The sequence below is a fragment of the Poeciliopsis prolifica genome, unplaced genomic scaffold (assembly GCF_027474105.1).
Source record: "Poeciliopsis prolifica strain line A6 unplaced genomic scaffold, Auburn_PproV2 SCAFFOLD056, whole genome shotgun sequence".
Classification (NCBI taxonomy): Eukaryota; Metazoa; Chordata; class Actinopteri; order Cyprinodontiformes; family Poeciliidae; genus Poeciliopsis; species Poeciliopsis prolifica.
Window position 1 is genome coordinate 614,902 of NW_026562431.1, and position 20,163 is coordinate 635,064.

A 20,163-nucleotide genomic window follows, 5' to 3' on the forward strand; every position below is an offset into this window, starting at 1 on the left:
ATACATAATAGCGCCCTTTTAACAAATAATTGGTAAAGCATGATCTCTGCTGGAGAACTGGAGATAGAGCTATCATTGTAGCCTTGTGGATTGGCTACATTATATTAGCTAATCATCCTCACACCACCCCACCTTGCTGGCGTTCCAACTTGAAGCTCTGTACTGGTTACTGATCCACTGGTTACTGATCCACCCATGAGACCATCCAGCTGCTCCGTCTTGAGTCACTTTATTTCGTAAATCAAACCTTTGAAAAACTGTCTTCATGTATTTAATGGCCCACTGTTGACGCTTCAGCTAATGTCCAGTTCAGTAACTGAATAAGACATTACACCAACACTGTATTTTAGCAGGAGCTAATCCTAAAGTACTAAACCAACCCAGTATTTAGCAACAACTAAAGTACATCTTTAATTTGTTTCACATCTTTCTGCAGTATTTTTGGTATGATGTTTCTGTATTCTGATAGAGTCACTTGGTCTTTTTGATATAAATCATCTTTAGTTAGCTGACCATTTTGGACTTCTTTTAGATACAATCTTTTGTATGTCTTGAGTACTGCAAGTGGAAAATAGTAGTAGCAATAATAATAAACAAAGGACGTTTATTTCATAGTATTGTTAATTTAGGAAACCAATAAGACTTCTTCTTCATTCCATCAGAGGAGGCAACCATCAGTATAAATATAGCAACAGAGAGACATCAGTGAAGAGGAGCAGCAGGAAAGTTGTAGGTATGGTTCTGTTGGCCGGACGATGGATCAAAAGCAACATATTGTAACTGGAATCCACCGGCTGTTACTGAGGCATCAGAGAGGAACTTCAGGGTCATCACGTTTCCTGAAACACAGCAGAAACCGGTCTGATCAATGCTTTGGAACTTCTGTCAGTGAAAGCTACACTTAACAATGAAATGGAACTTGTTTCTAATTTGCGTTGGGGGACCTGAAATGATTGTTTATCTATATTTTCTCCTGTGATACAATGGCGGCCATCTTGTCCGTGGAAAATTTCTGTTTGAAAAGTCAAAGATTTGCTAGAAAAAAACTCAAATTTTGAGATTACTCTCAGAAATTTTCTAGAAAATAACTTGGAAATCAAGGTTTTTCTAAAAAGCTTCTGATATTAATCTAAAACATTCAGAACAATATAGACTTTTATAACTCTAGAAAATTTCTGAGGTTTTTGGCAGAAATTTACCTTGTCATTTTTTGTAAATATAATGGTCCTATTTTGCTGTCAACGAGATTTTCATGTCAAAGGAAGCTTGGTCATTTTTGTTTGCTTGTTTCCTGTTTCTACAATTCTAGAGGGAGCCCTAGAGCAAAGAGCAAACCTGCAACACTGACAATCCAGTGTGGTGCATGAAACAGTACTAACTTAAGCCATATCAGGAAAATAAAAAAAAAGGTTTTATAAAAAATATTACAATTGTAATATCTTTAAATAAACAGACAAATGTGTGTTGAGTTCTAACTTCCACGCAACATTTTAATCAAATAGAAAGACTACATTCAAATACTGTTAGGTCATCAATCATTCAATTTATACATGTATATATATTTATACGTGTCCATCATATGTATATATGATGGAAATGAATCAGCAGTCACACAAATACTTCAGTTTAACCAGAGTTTAAACTGTTTTCTGTCATGTATAAATGATGGTGGCTCACCTGTGCTGATGATGTCATCCGGTAAATTGTCACCACAGAATCTGGAGAAAGGTAAAAGAAAAATTATAAAAGTAAAGACAGAAATGCCACTGTAGGACAAGAATTTATCATTTTTTTATGTGATGTCTGAATTTTGTGGCCAGCATTTGTGTTCATTAAAACTACCTTTCACTGGCAGATCCTTTCACTTGTAACAAGACATTTTTCCTTGTTAGAAGTGAAAAAAATTTCCAGTGGAACTAGTACTTTGAATGAATATTATTGACTTAAAATAATCTCCCATATCTTGCTGAAAAGTTATTTTTAAGTTAGTTTTGTCTTATTTCAACTGAGATCTTTGCACTTTAGATCAAAAATACTTGTTTTTTGCAGTATGATTTTTTTCCCTTTTCTGCACAGATTGACTCATAAACTGCTGATGTTCTGCTCGGACTGACACTCGCCTCCCAGCGAAGCCGGACACATCATCGTAGCTGTCGTACACCTCCAGGTAATCTGCCAGGCAGGAGGTGTCTTCTTCCACGTCCAGCTCCAGGAAGTGGAGGCGAATCTTCTGACCCAGGCGCACTCGGATGTGCCAGTAGCAGATCAGCTCGTCCTGGTATTCATCAGGGAAACCAGGCGACTGAATGACCTTCTGCTGCTCAGTCAGAACGCCGCCACACTCTTTGGCTGTCAGGAACATGGGAGACATGATGAAACTACTTGTAGTTTTGCTGCAAATAGGAAGGATCTTTCGTTGTGTAGTTTTTTTCTGAGAAAGTTTATCACTTTGCCTGTGATAAACTTGTACACACTTGTGTTTGGACTGTTTCCTTGGAATATAGAGAAATATTCTCGGTTACTGAGAAACGATTGCTTCCTGGAGGAGTGGACTCCAGGTAAAAGTTTTAAATTTTATCTAACAATTGCTAATGTTTGCCCTTGATGTATGTAATGCACCACTTAGACCAGGGGTCACCAACCTGGTGCCCGCGGGCACCCGGTCGCCCGCAGGGACCTTTTTAGGCGCCCGCGGAGCCACTTCTAAAAATAGCATTATCATTAGGGAGCAATATAGCTCTTCTTTTCTTTTTTATTTAAAGGAAAATTTCAAGGTACTCAGTGTTGTACAGCTGCAGGTGTTACTGCAACAATCCATCAGTTTGCTTTGGTTTATTTCAGTCACTTGTGGCCAGTTCAGAATCACAAAAAAAACTCCAAAAGGGAATCAAACTGCATCAAACAAGTGCCCTTCGTGTTGCTCTGTACCCGTGAAGTTGCTCCCAGTCTCAAAAGGTTGGTGACCCCTGACTTAGACGCTATGTATTAAGGTTACCAGATATTACCTGCGCTGTGAACAACCATTCTCCATTGCAAAGAGAGACATTGATTCAACATATGGAAGAATGGTCAACACATACCAGGCTTTTTTTCACTTTTGTTGCTGCCTTTGCTAAAATGACAGGCAGACTACAATTCTAAAACAGAGCAGAAAATTGACATCATTGTTCACAACTTTGTCTGTTCACCTGGTTGAAGTTCTACTGGATGAATCCAAGTGAATGAGAGAAAGCCCAGACTGTCTGTGACAGTCTGAGATCGATTCTCATTTCAGGTGAGAATCAGAGCTGCAATAGATGAGTTTCACCACTAGAGAGCGCCTTCAACTAAGCAAAATGAATGCAGTTCCAGGGTCAAGAAAGTTTTATTCAGTTATTTATTTTTCACTCAGTTTTATTGAGACATGATGTCATTTCCACGTTTTCAATAGCCTTAAAAAGCCAGGCCTCTTTAGGAAATTATTCCAAATCGGCAAGATTTGGGAAATAAAAACAAAAGTCTCATATCATATTTTTGATGCATTTTTCTTCAGTCTTGATTAAATAACAGTATTTTTGCTCATTTTTCAAACTTCTTTACCTTTAAAAGTGATTTTTAAAAAAGCTCTAAACAGCCCAGAGGCAGAAGGAGCTGACAGAAGCTTTTGTTTCTGAAAGGCAACAAAAGCTTAAATCTATAATTAGATTGCAAGTTCAAAGAACATTTTAGTGACTTTTTTTTTAAATTTGAAAGCTTTCAGCAAAATGTAGAAAAAGATCAGAGCAACACAGAAAAGCTCAAGACCTGAGCAGCAGTGATGTCCAAGCAGAGCCTTCATTCAGCAGGTAAAGAGTAAAAATGTGAGTAAAAGCTACATGTTTCCCCCTTTTTTAACTATATATATATATATATATATATATATATATATATATATATATAGTATATATAGCCACTATTTTCAATGTAGACTTTTCTTTCTATATTTAGGAATTTCTAAGAACATTTCATTAGTAATTTGTGGTTATCTGTTTTATGTGAACTGTAAATATCACATGACACAGAAATCCATTTAGTTTCATCAACAGCCATTATTCTGAGCAGGATGGGAAGACATGTCTACTACATGAAAGCTGGTTATGGAAAGACTTGCCAAGAAAAGTTTTTTTATGTTCTGCACAAACATAAAAAACATTTTAAAAAATGTTAAAATAACTAACTATTTTATCCCTAATACAGTTTTACATTTATTTCGAGAAATGTGTTTATGTGAGTGAAATTCACAAAAAGAATCATCTGAAGTAAAATTAACATTTATTGGAAAGTTGCAAAATCTGAATGTTCTCGCTGAACATAATGATTCTGTAAATCTAATTTTGAATGTCAAAATATAGATGTGCAAGTGTTGTGTTCATTAAAAGCATTTTTAAGTGCTATTTGTAATATAGAATAAAGAAAGGAAATCAAAATGTAACAGATGAGAAAATAAATTGTACATGAGGTGCTTTGGTAGAATCCTAAATAATTTTTTGCACCATTAAATATAACCACACCAGAAATTATTCACTGTGGGCTCTCAAAGGTAAATTCATTCTGATTAAAGTTGTTTTTATTTATTTCTTTTTTTTTTTTTACTGCTTTGCATGTACTTTTATATTGTTTCATTAATTACACGTAGATGTATTAATGATTATATCTCTCTGGAGTCTGCCATTGTTTCCTAGCTCATCGTCCAAGTGTCATCAATCACTGTGGAAACTTCCAGAAATGTCCATGTTCAGTAAGTACAGATAGAGCCCAACTAGTTTGAAAAAGAGCCAGCTCTGATGCACATCATCAGCAGTGATTATTGCAAACCAAAGAAAAAGTGATTTTTTGCTGTCGGCCATGTTGGTAAGATCTCTGGTTTCAGGTTTGTTTCATGGTGTCAGGGGATTGATGGGGACATTGTCAGTGATCGGTCCATGAAAAGTTTTTTATATAAATTTTTGTGAATATAAACATGAACTAGCATTCTGAGAATTTGCTGCAAGGGCTTATTGAATCTGACTGGGTGAATACAAGCTTCTGTAAGCGCTGATGGTTTGGCTTGCGTCCTGTTTGTGGGTGTGGAGACTTTAAAAATGATTATGTGTGACTTCCAGTCAGGACTTGCTCAGCTGCCGCTCTGGCATCTTTTCTAGCTGCATTTTTCCTCCTTGCTGGTTTAATCTTGGTCTGAACCACCATAACTCATTGGTGCGAGTCAGTTTGTGGTTTTGAGTCAGGATATTCTTCTTCATGTTGTCTTTATCACCTCTTTTACGTCTGACTTGCGTCTAGAGTGATGACAACTTCCTGTGATGACTCTGTTTATGACGTAGGAATTTCCATCACTGTGACTCTGAAGTTGCTCAGCTAGTAAAAGCATTAACATAAAGAAATCTCCCCCATTCATCTTTAAACATGCAGTATGTAACTTTTATATGAAAAAAAAAAGATTTTTACATAAAACTGTCATTATATTGTGACAGTATCAGACGAATAGATCAGGATCAAAATCAAGTTCCTCTGGTATCTCCAAGCACAAACCGCAGAAACACACTGCCCTTTCAGAAACAACCAATCAGAGCCAGGAGGAACACTGTCAATCATGCTTGTGTACATGCTGTTCACACCCTTGCTCTCTGATACCCTGCAGCTTACAGAGACTGCCACGAATCCTCGTGTTAGTTAGCATAGCCACCAGGTTTACTGGAACAGTAAGCTGCTTCTCTGCCATTACCACACTGAGTTTACTTTTCAATTGAATAGTTAAATTCAGTTTTAACCCAAACAAAAATATATTTTTTAAGACATATCATTCAACTAAAATACAATTAAGAATTTATGGCACTGCTTTAAAATTAATGTTGACTTATGGTTTTCCGCAAAATAGCATGTACATGAGCATGATTGAAAGTGCTAAGCCCCTCCTCCTGGCTCTGATTTGTTGTTTCTGGTTTGGATCTGTGGACACCAAGAGCAGCTCAGGGTTGAGGTGGAGGAGATTGATGTTTTCACAGACGATATGTCTCATATTATAATGTCACACCATAGTGACTGTTTTGAAAAATATGTAAAGAAAAAAAATAAAAAAATTTTTTTGATAAAAGTTACATCCTAAAATGCAATCCGTATGTTGAAGTCAAAATTAGTTTCATGTGAAAGAGAGACACAATGTTTCTTTTTCCTCAAGCTAGATGTTTACGGCCTCAGCATGCAGGGTGCCTTCCTGGAACATTTGAGCATTAGGTTATTAAGATGTTGTTCTAATGAGCAGCTCATCAGAATAACATTTATTTATTCCTGCAGTGCAGCAACAACACAATTGGGCTGTTGACCTTATGAAACCATCGTGTGGTGCTCAGCTTGTCCTGATGGATCCACCCATCTCTTCACAGTCTACGCCATAATGATGAAGCTTGAGGAAATAATAGTTTTTTTCCCTTTACAAAGTCTGAAAGTTTATGTTGCAATCATCAGCCATGCTGAATCAGGATTTTGTAGATGCACATTTCATAGCAATTACACCTGCAGATGTTTTGGGTTTATGTTTCCTACAGCTTCACACATTTGGGACTAAATAATTTGACCTTTTTTGTAAAACAGCTCAAGCTATTTGACTTTAGCTCTAATGTAGGGAGAAAAGTCTTCACTTCATCTTAAACTCAGTGAGGCAGTGTACATGATGTGGAGAGGGTTTTCTTTAGTACTGACAATGAAGCTAGGTAATATGAAGGAGGATGGAGTTAAAAATACAGGGGAGGGAGCTCAGGGAGGCATGTGGTGCTCAGTTATGTGACAGTGATGCAGCAAAGGATTATGGGTCTCTGACTAAAGCGGAGAATCAATTGAAGGTGGTGTGGTCACTTTTACACCGTGTCATAACTGGATGAAATTATAGATGATACAATAGATATGAATATTGGTCATCGGCTATAACAGTAGTATTAAAATCTACATTTCGATATTTATCCAAATCTTCATATGGGTACATTCCTGGTAGAAGTTTAGAAAGATTTCTGTTTCCAGATTGACTTTGTTTCAGTCATTTTGATTCTTTACAACATCTCTTTTTAAATGCTGTTTTAAAATGCATAACTTTGAAAGCCATTGAGATGTGTGTGTTGTTTCAAACTTCAGCATCACATTTACAAATACAGTAAGTTTGGCTTCAAAGGATTTCAAATCCCTTTTTGAGCCTAACAATGGGTTCTAAAAATACACTTAGTAAAAAGAAAACAGCTACGGTTAAGAAAAAAGAAAAAAGAAAGGCTCCTTTCAGCATTGTTAAAATATGATTGAAGTAAAGCATTTACTCACAGTTTGGGTTGTAGCAGTAAACATCCCATTTCTCACTCTTGTTCAGCCTGTATCCATAGTCAACGATGCCAACTCTTCCAAAGCCGCAGTTGGCCCCGGCCTTGACAATGGGATAGCCGACACGTCCTCTGTCAAACCAGCCGGCGGCACACACATGGAAACCTGCAAGTGAGAAGAAACGCCATGTTGTGTTCAGCAGTACCACTGGTCACACACTCAGAGCTGACTGTCCAGAGCTTTCCTTCAGAATCTCCAGCAACAAGGCCTGGTTTGAATAGTTTGTGAAAGTCATTTGGAAAGCACATGCAGATTTATTTGTTCTTCTTTATGGAGACTCAGGGGTTTAGATCACAATCAGTAACCAGCTATAAAACTGGTTGCCTTGGGAGGTTGCCTTGGAAACCCTGAACTGCTTGTCAGTGGTTAGGAGTTTCCCTGCGCTCTGAAAAACTGCTGGTTTTTGCTAACCTGGTTCCATGTCACAGCCAAGATTTGGACCTCAGACCTTTGTGCTGTAAGAAAAACAATCCTACACCTAAAATAAACCTTTTTTGTCTTCTGTATATTCCATTTCTCTAATACACATTTATTATATACCACAACTCTTACCAATATCACACAGTCACAGAGCTCTTGTTTCATCATAGGAATATGTGCAGCTTTAAGTAACACTCCAGCATCACCTTCGATCAAATGAGCCAACACTCTTATTCTCACTGATGAAGGTTCAATTCCATCTGACATAAAGTCATATTCAATCAACTAGAATACAAGTCAGATTAAATGTTTTCCTTTAAAAATAATAACCTCGTGGCCTGCATTATACAAACTTTTCATTAATCCCATATGTAAGCTTAAAATCAACATAATCAACAGAAGCAACACAAATATTCATCTGGGTTTACTATATATAATGTTTCACTTGGTCAAAAAGTTCCAGAAATAAATCAACTGTTCAACAGTGTGAGTTTTACACCTTTGCCCCAACATACACACACCATTGAAGGTGCACCATGGAGGTACATGGTGCACATGATGACATGATGATTAAATTCATCATGTCTGAATCCATATGTGATATCAATATGAGAGCATCAAGTGACTTGCTGTCAGGTTCTGTGTTTAATTCTGAGTTTCTGTGTCCTGAGTTCTCCTCGTTGTCCTGTCTTCCCCTTGATTGTTCCCAGGTGTGTCTTGTTCTCCTGATTACCCTCAGTGTATTTAGTCCCTGTGTCCTTTGTTCCGTCGGTCCTTGTTGTATTGTTGTCAGATTGTCGTTGTTTTTTTGTGCCGCCCTTAAGACCAGTTGCTACCGGTGTGAGCCCTGGCTTCTGCTCAGCCGTGCTGCCTGGCCGCGGACTATTGTTTATTGACTCTGTGTTTTTGTGGACTTATTTTCATTAAATTTCTCACCATACACCTACCTGGGTCTCCAGCGTCTGCCTCACCACCTCACCACCACCACTTCCTGACAGAAGGACCCGACCAGGAGGAATTACGGTGAGGCCGCATTATGGACCCAGAGGGTTTAGAGGAGCTGCTCCGAACCATTCGCGAGTATGAGGATTCAAGGAGTACGTCCTCGTTTGCGTTGAGGCGACTGGGGTTCGCCATACGCCTGGGACTGCTGTTGGACTACTGGGTTCCACGTCTCCAGCACCCCGCGCTGGTGGAGCTGCAGCGGGAGGCAGAGGATATACGCCAGACAGCCTTCGCGGCGTGGGATGCTAAACCTCTGCCTCCCAGGCCAGACATCCGCTCCGCCAGCCCAGCCCCAGCTCCAGCCGCTGTTCCACGTGCCGCTCCGCCGGCTGCTGTTCCTCGTGCTGCTCCGCCGGACCCCGCTCCGGCTGCCGTTCCTGCTCCGCCGGACCCCGCTCCGGCTGCCGTTCCTGCTCCGCCGGACCCCGCTCCGGCTGTCGCTCCTGCTCCGCCGGACCCCGCTCCGGCTGCCGTTCCTGCTCCGCCGGACCCCGCTTCGGCTGCCGTTCCTGCTCCGCCGGACCCCGCTCCGGCTGCCGTTCCTGCTCCGCCGGACCCCGCTCCGGCTGCCGTTCCTGCTCCGCCGGACCCCGCTCCGGCTGCCGTTCCTGCTCCGCCGGACCCCGCTCCGGCTGCCGTTCCTGCTCCGCCGGACCCCGCTCCGGCTGCCGTTCCTGCTCGGCCGGACCCCGCTCCGGCTGCCGTTCCTGCTCGGCCGGACCCCGCTCCGGCTGCCGTTCCTGCTCGGCCGGACTCCGCTCCGGCTCCGGCTCCTGCTCCGCCGGATTCCGCTCCGGCTCCTGCTCCTGCTCCGCCGGATTCCGCTCCGGCTCCTGCTCCTGCTCCGCCGGATTCCGCTCCGGCTCCTGCTCCTGCTCCGCCGGATTCCGCTCCGGCTCCTGCTCCTGCTCCGCCGGATTCCGCTCCGGCTCCTGCTCCTGCTCCGCCGGATTCCGCTCCGGCTCCTGCTCCTGCTCCGCCGGATTCCGCTCCGGCTCCTGCTCCTGCTCCGCCGGATTCCGCTCCGGCTCCTGCTCCGCCGGATTCCGCTCCGGCCTCCGTGGACTCTGCTCCTCGTGCCGCTGCTCCGGCAGCCTCTTTCCCTAGTGCTCCTTCCGAGATCCCTAGTGCTCCTTCCGAGATCCCTAGTGCTCCTTCCGAGATCCCTAGTGCTCCTTCCGAGATCCCTAGTGCTCCTTCCGAGATCCCTAGTGCTCCTCCAGTGTCCCCTAGTGCTCCTCCAGTGTCCCCTAGTGCTCCTCCAGTGTCCCCTAGTGCTCCTCCAGTGTCCCCTAGTGCTCCTCCAGTGTCCCCTAGTGTCCCTCCAGTGTCCCCTAGTGTTCCTCCAGTGCCCCCTAGTGTTCCTCCAGTGTCCCCTAGTGCTCCTCCAGTGTCCTAGTGCTCCTCCAGTGTCCCCTAGTGTTCCTCCAGTGTCCCCTAGTGTTCCTCCAGTGTCCCCTAGTGTTCCTCCAGTGTCCCCTAGTGTTCCTCCAGTGCCCCTAGTGTTCCTCCAGTGCCCCCTAGTGTTCCTCCAGTGCCCCCTAGTGTTCCTCGGCACCATGGACGCCCTTTGGACCTCGCCGTGGGGTCTGCCGCGGGCGCCGAGGACGCCCTCCGGACCTCCCCTGTGGGGTCTGCCGCGGGCGCCGAGGACGCCCGGACCCCCCTCGACGCCTCTGCCCTCTTTCTGTTTAGTTTTGGACTCTTGGCCCCTCCTTGTGTTTCCGCCCACCTTTTGTGGGTAGTTTTTTGTTTTCTGGACTCTGGCCCTCCTTCCGTCGCCCCTCCGCCCACCCTGGTTTTTGAGTTTTGGATTTTGGTTTTGGGGGCGTCTGGTAGCCGCCCTTTAAGGGGGGGGTACTGTCAGGTTCTGTGTTTAATTCTGAGTTTCTGTGTCCTGAGTTTCTCCTCGTTGTCCTGTCTTCCCCTTGATTGTTCCCAGGTGTGTCTTGTTCCCCTGATTACCCTCAGTGTATTTAGTCCCTCCTGTGTCCTTTGTTCCTCGTCGGGTCCTTGTCGTATTGTCAGATTGTCGTTGTTTTTTTTGTGCCGCCCTTAAGACCAGTTGCTACCGGTGTGAGCCCTGCTTCTGCTCAGCCGTGCTGCCTGGCCGCGGACTATGTGTTTATTGACTCTGTGTTTTTGTGGACTTATTTTCATTAAATTTCTCACCATACACCTACCTGGGTCTCCAGCGTCTGCCTCACCACCTCACCACCACCATTTCATGACACTTGCAGCATTCACATAACTATATTATGTTTAGAAAATAAAAATCAGAAGCTGCAAGAGTCAGAGGAATAAACCACAAACTTCTGGTGCATTTCTTGCTAAAACTACTCTACCTTTGACCCATATATTTATAGTAAGAAGTTTAACCCAGCAATTTCTAGAGTGAACCTAAGACCATCTTAACAGGCTTTTACAGTTTGTTTAAGACCTTTTAATATCAGCCTGGGCCCAGGAACTCTATCGCACTCTTGGAAAGACACTGCTTCCCATTAACCTTTACCCTCCTCCTGCAAGCTAAAAGCATTCCAGCAGTTAAGGGTCGTCTTGCGTCACTACTGTTCCTCCATCTGATGCCTTTTAAAGAGCAAGGAGAGAATACACACCTCCAGGAAAAATCAGGCGCGGAGGGAATCAGTGTTGTTTTTACGGCAGAGGAGCCTGGTTTGCTCTAAAAAGCACTGAAATGCAGGCACCGATCTGTGAATCGGCGTTGTGCTTATGAGTGAAAAGCTGCAGACCTATTTGTCGAGCTGCCTCCAGTTGATCATAGGTGGCCAACGTCCCTCCCTCGTATTTGCAGACAGCCTTGGCCTCTTTGTACGTCAGCTGATACCTCCCTTTGCGTGACTCCCGATGGTAAACCCCAGCTGCTTGTTCTGTCAAAGAGAAACATAGCCTCTGTCTGGGCATTTACATTAATTATGTTAAAAGAAACAACAAAAAAAACCTGTTTATGACTCTGAGCCAAACCAGTTAGTACAATGAAACACACACAAGAGCTCATTTTCCAAAGAGTCAATCTCATGAAGTAAAGTGTGTGGGAAACTCAGCAGTGTTTAGATTTTTTTTCCTTAAAAAAACCAACAATACTTTGACTGATGTAATAGTTGTGAAAGAACGCTTCATCTGGGAAGTTTCTTTGCTCAGGATTGTGAGAGGTACGAGGTGAAGTCATTTCCATGTATTTACAGGCCTCATGCAGCACAGCCAGAATTTAACACACTGATTGGCACAAACTGCTGGACTCCTTCATGCTTCATTAAAGCCTCACAATGAGCCTTTAAATGAGAATAGCTGTGGTTGTGTTCACAAAAGCAGAACATTTCAACAAAAAGATGAGAATAACTGTAAAAAAAAAGAGCAATTCAATGTTTAAGAGCTATATCACTGATGGTGAGATATGTCTGATCGGTTTAATTCAATTCTCTACCTCATCACTGAAGTTGAATCATTTCCAGGCTTCTCTGTGAAACAAATGTTAGATGTTATTGTCAGAATGTGATAGTTATATTTACCCAGCCATATTGAGTTATGAAATATTCCATTTCTGAAGCCCCACGACTGTGCCTCTTTCAGCAGTAAGACGAGAGTCCAGAGTTGAGCCCAGACGTGCATCCTGAGGGTGACGGTGTGCAGCTGTTCTGTGCAGATGTTCTCTGCTGTTCTGTCCCCTGCTGCTCTGCAGCCGCTGCTTTTATACACACTCCTGCCTCCCAGGGGAGGTGGCAAATATCCAGCACAGTGAGATATTAAACCCAGCCAGGATGCTTTATAGCTACCCTGTTTGGCTGTTGATTTATTTTTTTATTTTTTATTTTTTATTTACCTATATGAAATTTATCACTTTTACTTCTGTTTTAGGGAAAGTGCAGTGAGCGGGTTACACGAGGTAATCCTCAAAGTCCTGAAGTGTAGCACATTAAAAATAACTCCTGCTGTTGCAAATCAAACTGAACCTGTGCGATCGCAGTTCAACTCATTGTGTTTGTAAATTATGTGCGTAGAGAACCCTTTTTTCCATGAAATGTTTCCACATATTTACATAGACAAAACACTATGTCTTCAGGATATCATGAACTATTTAAAAAATTAAACAACCATCTGCCCACATAAGGCAACAGACTGATTTTACATGAGAAAACATGAAGTTTCTCAAAACTGATTACATAGGGATGAATGTGTCACCCACTGAATTATTGTTTAGCTCATAAAACATCACATTAGGGGCAGAAAACCATAAAGCGAGTATAAAAATCTGAATTGATTAACATGTGATGGTCACTAATACATTTGGCTTATCAGCGCAAAAAAAAATGTGACAATTTGTAATGAATTTGTTAATATGTTGTTCCCTATTAATTTGTCTACTTTTTGTACAGAATGGAGCCAAATGGAGCCAAATCATTCTGTTCAGTGGTTCCTTTTGTTGTTCTCCTCATTATTTTCTGTGGTAGAATGACTAATAACTAGTATTTTCAATGAAGAGATTCAGGCATAGACATCAGATAAACAAAAAACCCTGATGTTTTTAGTTTGTTTGGAGGGACAAATGAAAGACCATAGACTAAGTCAGGTGGAACACCACAGATCAATTCAATTCAATGTTTATTGTCTTTGTTAAGATAACAACAAATCATGGGTTTCATACGACAGAGACACAGTGCAGGAAGTGCAGGAAGTGCAATCCTAGAAAGTGCAATAATAATAACAGCAACAGCTGAATAGCTGTAAAATGTAAAGCTGGGTTTTTCCTACTGCTGATGTCAGCATGACACAGTCAGACCAGGACCATGAAGCTGGAGACCCTTCCATTGTTAATGTAGCGTTGTAACTGATTGGCTGGACTTGAGAAAAACTACAAATTTTTATTTCTTTTTAATGTTAAAAGCATAAGTTATGACTATTGCATAACCAACCTCATCCCTGTTTGCAGACTCATTGTTGTTGGTTATGAGCTCTCAGTTTGTCATTCACAAGCTTGATGGAAGGCAGAGTTCTTCACACTTCAGGTTCTTCTACAAAGGCCAAAATCTTCAACGGAACAGAGGATGATGTGGGAGTTTTTCCAAGCTACATTTGTTGACCTGCTTGTTTCCATTAAATGTTAAATCCAGTGATAGACAATATTATCGGCATGGGCCAAGATTAGCTGTAAAATGTGATATTGTACATCAGGAATTCGATCAAAATAACTTGATATAAAAGCTGTTGCTTTCTTTCCTGACAAACCAGTGAAAACGATGCCTGCACACAGCATGTCAAATTTACGCTGTTTGTGTGTTGTCACTATTTTAGAGAGAGCAAATGTCATGAATAAATTTGACATTAAACATAATAAGTTGAAAGTGTTACATTAGCCTCCTTTTTAGCATTGCATTTGGTAGCAGGCTATATTGACAAATATAATGCAGTGTTTTAATTCCACAGTAGAGAAAGCCACACAGTTTAAATAAGGAGATATAGGGAAAAAATATCGGTATTAATATCGGTTTTCAGCCAAATTAGTTTTAGTATATTGGCGTTTTGGATATCAACCAAAAATCCAATATCGTGCATCCTTAGTTAAATGTCTTTAACTCTGAACAACAAAGTATTGATTGTAGCATAGAGAATGGCTAATAGGACAGAGAAAACCAACGTGTTGTTTATCACAAGAGGCTCCAAATTTGGGGGCAATAGCATTGTTTCCAACAAACTCCAGGGAGCAAAGGGTTTTAAAATGTGTTTCTGCAAGGAACTGTGGAAGATGTGGTTCAGCCCCCCTGCACAGTTTGTCAGCTTAACAGACCATCGGGGAGCACAGCATGTAATTCTGAATGTGAAGCTTTCCAGATGGTTTACGTTTCCTACATCCCCAGTTCCAAGGTAAATATACTGAGAAAGAACAGCACCTAGCATTTATGGTGGTTAGAAACAAAAATGTCTTCATCCTTAATTTACATCATTATTACAACATTTTATGATTTTTTTTTCTCTATAATTTTATTCTCTACTGAACAATAACTAAAAAGCAACAAAAAACAATAGCGCGCAGGTTGTAATAGAACATGCTTCAAAAGAAAATCCATCCAATTTGCAAAAGATTATCTTATTGTAGGAAAAATGTTTTTTTTTTTTGCTGTTACTGCAAAAATTGAAAACATGAATCGCTTTCAGGTTTAAAGTGAACGGGTTCAGCGATGGAACTAAAAAGCGGCATGTCAGCTGTCACATGTAATATCTCTCTAAAGGAGAGCGCAGACAGACACGCAGATGGCTGGGTGGTAAACGCTTCTGAATTGGTTCCAGATTGGAGGGGAAATGATCTGGGCTTTCTTAACTCTCCGAGAACCTCACCCAGAGAAACCCACGCATGGAAAGTCCGTCTCAGACGCCGTCATTGTGACATACTGGATATTAAAAATCCTTTCAAATGAAGGATTCATCATCGTTTCCATGTGTTCAATGAGAAAATGAGGACTGGTGGGAGATTTTACTACATGGCATCTTCTACTGGTCATGTTATATTATGTGCCTGTGAACTCTAACCAAATGAACTTGTTTGAGATACACACAAAAGGTTGGATGTTGTTTTCCTGCAGCAGTATGGGAGCAAAACTGTCTCTCCCTTGTTTTATCCTTTGTATAAAACCCATGTGTTGACTCTGCCTCAGAGCTGCTTCATTATTTACTGTTTTATAAGCTCTCTGTATTGTACACAAAATACAGATAAACCTGATTGAGTGATTTTTTTTTAAGTTTGCACAACAAAGAATCAGTCATATACTGACATCATATCTGTCCTGAGGCTATTAATGTCATAGAAAGGTTAAAGTTCAGCCTAAATATTTCTTGAAAAATAATCAAAATGTTGACAGAACCTGGTTTAATTGTTTAAATCAACCTGAGAAAATGCATCCAGTAAAATATAGAGAGATATTGGCATTTATTTCTTGTAAGTTTGATCCAAATCAAGTTTATTTTTATTGCACATTTTAGAAACAAGGCAGTTCAAATAAAAAGTCATAAAAGCTACAGTTGCTTTTATGACCAGTAACAAACATTACATTTTACATTTTGAGGTCCATCATCCAAATCATCAATACACATCATGTATTCATGTTTGATGATTTTGGTTTGATGATTAAAATCCAAAAATGTGATATACCCAACAAGATTTGAATAGAGAACTGTGGTACAGTATCCATGTCCTGAACATTAAATTAACTCAGATCTGACTGGGACTCCTTTTGCATGAATAACTGCATTAGTGCAGCGTGGCATGGAGACCATCAGCCTGTGGTTCTGCTGAGGAAGTCCATGTTGCTTTGGTTGCAGGCTTCAGTTCTCCTAATGGCCAACCGGTGACACCGTGGTCATCTCAGCAGGTACTGGTTTCTATTGCTGGATAGAACGGTTCATATTTTCGTTGGAAAATGCAATCAGCATCACCATAGGCAGAATCCCAGCAGAACGAAGCATGACAGGCTCAAAGAAATCTTGACTTGATGTAGTCCTGACTTTGGACTTGATTAAACACAGCGCACAGTCGATGTGGCTCCCCAAAGCCATATTGACTGTGAAAACTTTTTAGCGCAGATAGGATGGGTCAGATGTCTCTGGGTCAGAAGTGGTGAAAGGAACATGACTGTTGTAACTTAGTGACAGTGTGTGTTAGCTGCTTGAAGCCTTGACTACAGTCCATGCCCTGTGAGTCTGCCCCTAATATTTTAATGACCTTTGCTTTATCATCCAAAAGAAGTTGTTTGTGAACTTTTTCCAACCACGCCTTTTCCTTTGATCATGTGTCATGTCACTTCCTTTTGATGTTTCCCAGGTCAAAATGAGGTCACTCTCATAAAAAAAAAAGAAAACTCAGTGAATTGTTGAATTAAATAAACAGAGCTATGCCTATTTTAATATAAGAGTTGGAATTTCAAACATAACACATTTTATTGAGTTTACTGTACATTTTGGACTAAATCAGAAATTCCTCGTTTTGCTTTTTGTGATGCAGCATAACATCACAAAATCATGTGATATTGATCACATAATTTTGTGATTTATAATTTGTATTTGCATAAATACGAATACAAATGAGTATTTGTGTATTGTGTATTTGTGTATTTGTGTCTTGTAACTGGCACTTTTTCCAGTCTTTCACAAATACAAACAGCTGTTAGACCTCTTCAATTTTTTTATGTACAAGACACAATTTGTCTTACACTGACAGTTTTGCCTCAAATTATCCAGAATTAATGGTGTAAAACAATGACTACCTGTGTCATAAAGTATTTAGTGAATATTTGTGTTGATTTGGTCTTTCTAAATTGTCAAATACTGAAATTCATCCCCCAAATCCTAATTTCATATAAGGAGCTTAGTAATGTAGGAGTGAACAGACCAACTACCAATTTGCTCTTTTGTGAACATTGTTTAACATTGTGAAAACCAATGAAGAAAAAGGAAAATGTTGATTTAATATGCTAATATAGACCAGAGTTCATTTGTATTGCTCTGCTGCTTTTTGACTGTTTGTTATGTGGCTTCAGTGAGGGATTGTGGGTTAACTGCAAACTGTTTAGCATTGTTCTTTTAGTGATCAGCCTGTTCCCATTACTCTAGTTTATGTGTTCATAATGTGTAATTGTGTTTTAATCCATCCAGCAGTGAGCTTAAGTAACAAAAGGGTTTCAATCCTGTGTTGAAACCCTGTCAAAAACATAGCTTCAAAAACGACGTCTGACGGTTGAATCATGAGCTACAACAAAGACTGCACTTTGTTTCTCTGTAGTTGGAAGGTGCTACACAACAGCACTTTGGTTATCATCTGTGATAATGTGTCTTACAGGTAATAAATGTGTGTTCCACAAAACAAAAGTTGTGTAATTTTGAATTCAGCTTCAGTGTGGAAACAAAGACTATCACTGCTATATCAGTCAAAATGAGTTAAGAAAAGCAAAATTCAGTGATTGCCACAACAGAAGTCATTGAGTTGCAGTCGCAAAGTATAAATACAGTTCTATATAAATGATCTAAGTCAGTATAATGAAATATTTTTATGTTTTTATGTCTGCATTGATCGACAATTAAACTTTTTTCTTAGCTCAGCTTAATTAAGTGAACAAAGACCAATGAATTAGATCAGAGCTAACCAGACTAATTCAGAATTGGCTGATTTGTTTAAGGTGGTTACACATAAGTTACTTTGTGGCATCTTAATAACCAATTAGAATTATGCTAAACATAACTCAGTTTTGTAGAAATTTTTGACATAAGCAACTATACTGAACAAGTTATTTTTGAGTGCATGGTTCAAAGTGTCAAATATTTAGTTAATCAGTAATGTCGAGAATAAATAATTCTGTATTTTCCACTATCTCTTCTAGCCATTTGCATGCTCGTATACACATACATGCATTCACATGGATCACATGCGCGCAAAGCTAAAGGAAATGACATGTTAGGAATCACCCTCAAATTTAAGGTTAAAGGAAATGACACATCAGGGAGCACCATGTTTAGGGCGTAGCTTAGATAGAGGCTAAAAAAGGGAATTAAAAACTGCTGTTTTATGCCATTTTGCTCTTCTAGCCCAGAAGGAACTGTGAACCAACTGTATTTTGATATTAATACATGGAATTTATGAAATCAACTCACTGTCTCTTCTTCAAACTCATTCATGAAGAACCTAATGGAGAAAGGATAATTCTCTGAACAGTAAACACAGGTAGACTTGACTGGAGGTGTTGGCTGGTGTCCTGGTTACTGAATTTAGAAGACAACAAAGTCAAGACTGAGAATAACTTAAGGACTGTCAACCATTTTAAATGGTGTAGTTATGTAAGGTTTAATGACTAAGGAGGAGCACAGGCTTTCCTGCCACCAGTTTACAGACTCCAAACAAAACCAGAAAATTTTGCAGACAGTGTTTGTAAAATAAAAAGAAAGCGAGAGAAGTGGTTTAATAACTCATAAAGGGCCAGCAGAGGCTGGGTTGTAACATTTGTGTAATGTTAGTGATACAGTGTTAGTGTAAGCATTCCATCATACCCACTAAAGAATGGCATTTATCATGTTTAGTAGACATCTCTTTACCACTCAGTCCAGAGGTGGTCAAGTTGACAGACAAAGCTAGGAGATTACTGGTCTTGAGTTGGATGTGCATAGTGCAAAAACAAAGAGAGCTCATGAGTCAAATGTTTAACTTAATACTGCAAAACTTTGCCTGAGATTCAGATTTTCTGGTACAGACAACCAGATGTCTTGTGTGTCTGTTGGATAAGCAGCAGAGTGGGCTGGGATGGTTAACCATTGAGGTCTGTGCCTTAGTAAACACAGCAGGGTTGTCTTGAGTAAACGTTCTTAGGGGCATCTCGGTTCCCAAAAGAAAATCTGAGATCATCTGCTGGACAACACTTATTGAGGTTGTAGGCAACACATAACACGATTACGCATATGTAATTGACCTCTGAAAAATTAGACAACGTGGATCACATGTTACTAAAGTAAGAACTTGTCTCTATTTGATTGTCTAAACATGCCTGTTAGTTTGAAAATGATCCGAAACAAAACTGCGTGTAAAATCTTGAGGTATCTTCTCTAGTTTTCCTCAAATAGCCGTAAGTGCTCCCCAGGGACCAGATCTCAGGCTGCTCTTGTTCACATCAACAACCTTGATCTAGGATAACCCAGCACTATGTTCTATTTTTAATCTGATAATACTGCAATGTTCTCTGTTGCAGATATCCAAATGTTCACAATACACGATACTGGTACTCCAAATGAGTTGGCGGCATTTGAGATTCCTAGTTGAATAAATGGTGGCACATTAACACACAAGATATAAGAAATATGTTGTGTAGCAGAAGGAGGCAGGACTATTACTATGACAGACAAGACACAGCATAAAGTTTTATCTTTGATGTTTTTTTGAAAGTAGTGCTAAAGGTACATCCCGTTTTGTGTTTGTAAAACCAATATTGTGTCTCACTGGTTTTCTGTCTGTACAGTCAAGAAGTGTGGAAAAAGTGAAGGGGCATAAATGCTTTCTGCCACTAAAGATACGCTTTTCTTAGCATTAAAACACATTTATTGCAGGTTCTGTTTCCAGGGGTTTTATTCTTGGCTTGCTTTTTGCCTGTTGGAAACATGAGACAGACTGAGGCATTTGTATGCGTGAATGTTGTTCCAGTGGTAGAGCATTTGGCTTTAGGGGAATCATATCCAACATGTTGTAACTGAGCTGCTTTTCTAGAAACCCTGGAAAAATGCTGCCAAGGACAGTAATTACTGCTCAGAAATGATGAAGCACAGTCAACGCACACGTCTTACACATTTCTTGGTAAATGTTGCTTTAATTGGCTTCCC

General features: G+C 40.5%; 1 protein-coding gene across 1 annotated transcript; it reads right to left on the bottom strand.

Annotated features, from left to right (window-relative positions):
• Positions 1-587: 587 nt before the first annotated feature.
• tnfaip6 (tumor necrosis factor, alpha-induced protein 6) lies at positions 588-12,464 on the bottom strand. Its single transcript, XM_055059927.1, has 6 exons — positions 12,330-12,464; positions 11,553-11,690; positions 7,321-7,482; positions 2,121-2,349; positions 1,678-1,718; positions 588-839 (listed from the first exon to the last, which is right to left on the bottom strand). The coding sequence occupies exons 1-6, from the start codon at positions 12,427-12,429 to the stop codon at positions 703-705; spliced, it is 807 nt and encodes a 268-aa protein (XP_054915902.1). The 5' UTR covers positions 12,430-12,464; the 3' UTR covers positions 588-702.
• Positions 12,465-20,163: the final 7,699 nt, after the last annotated feature.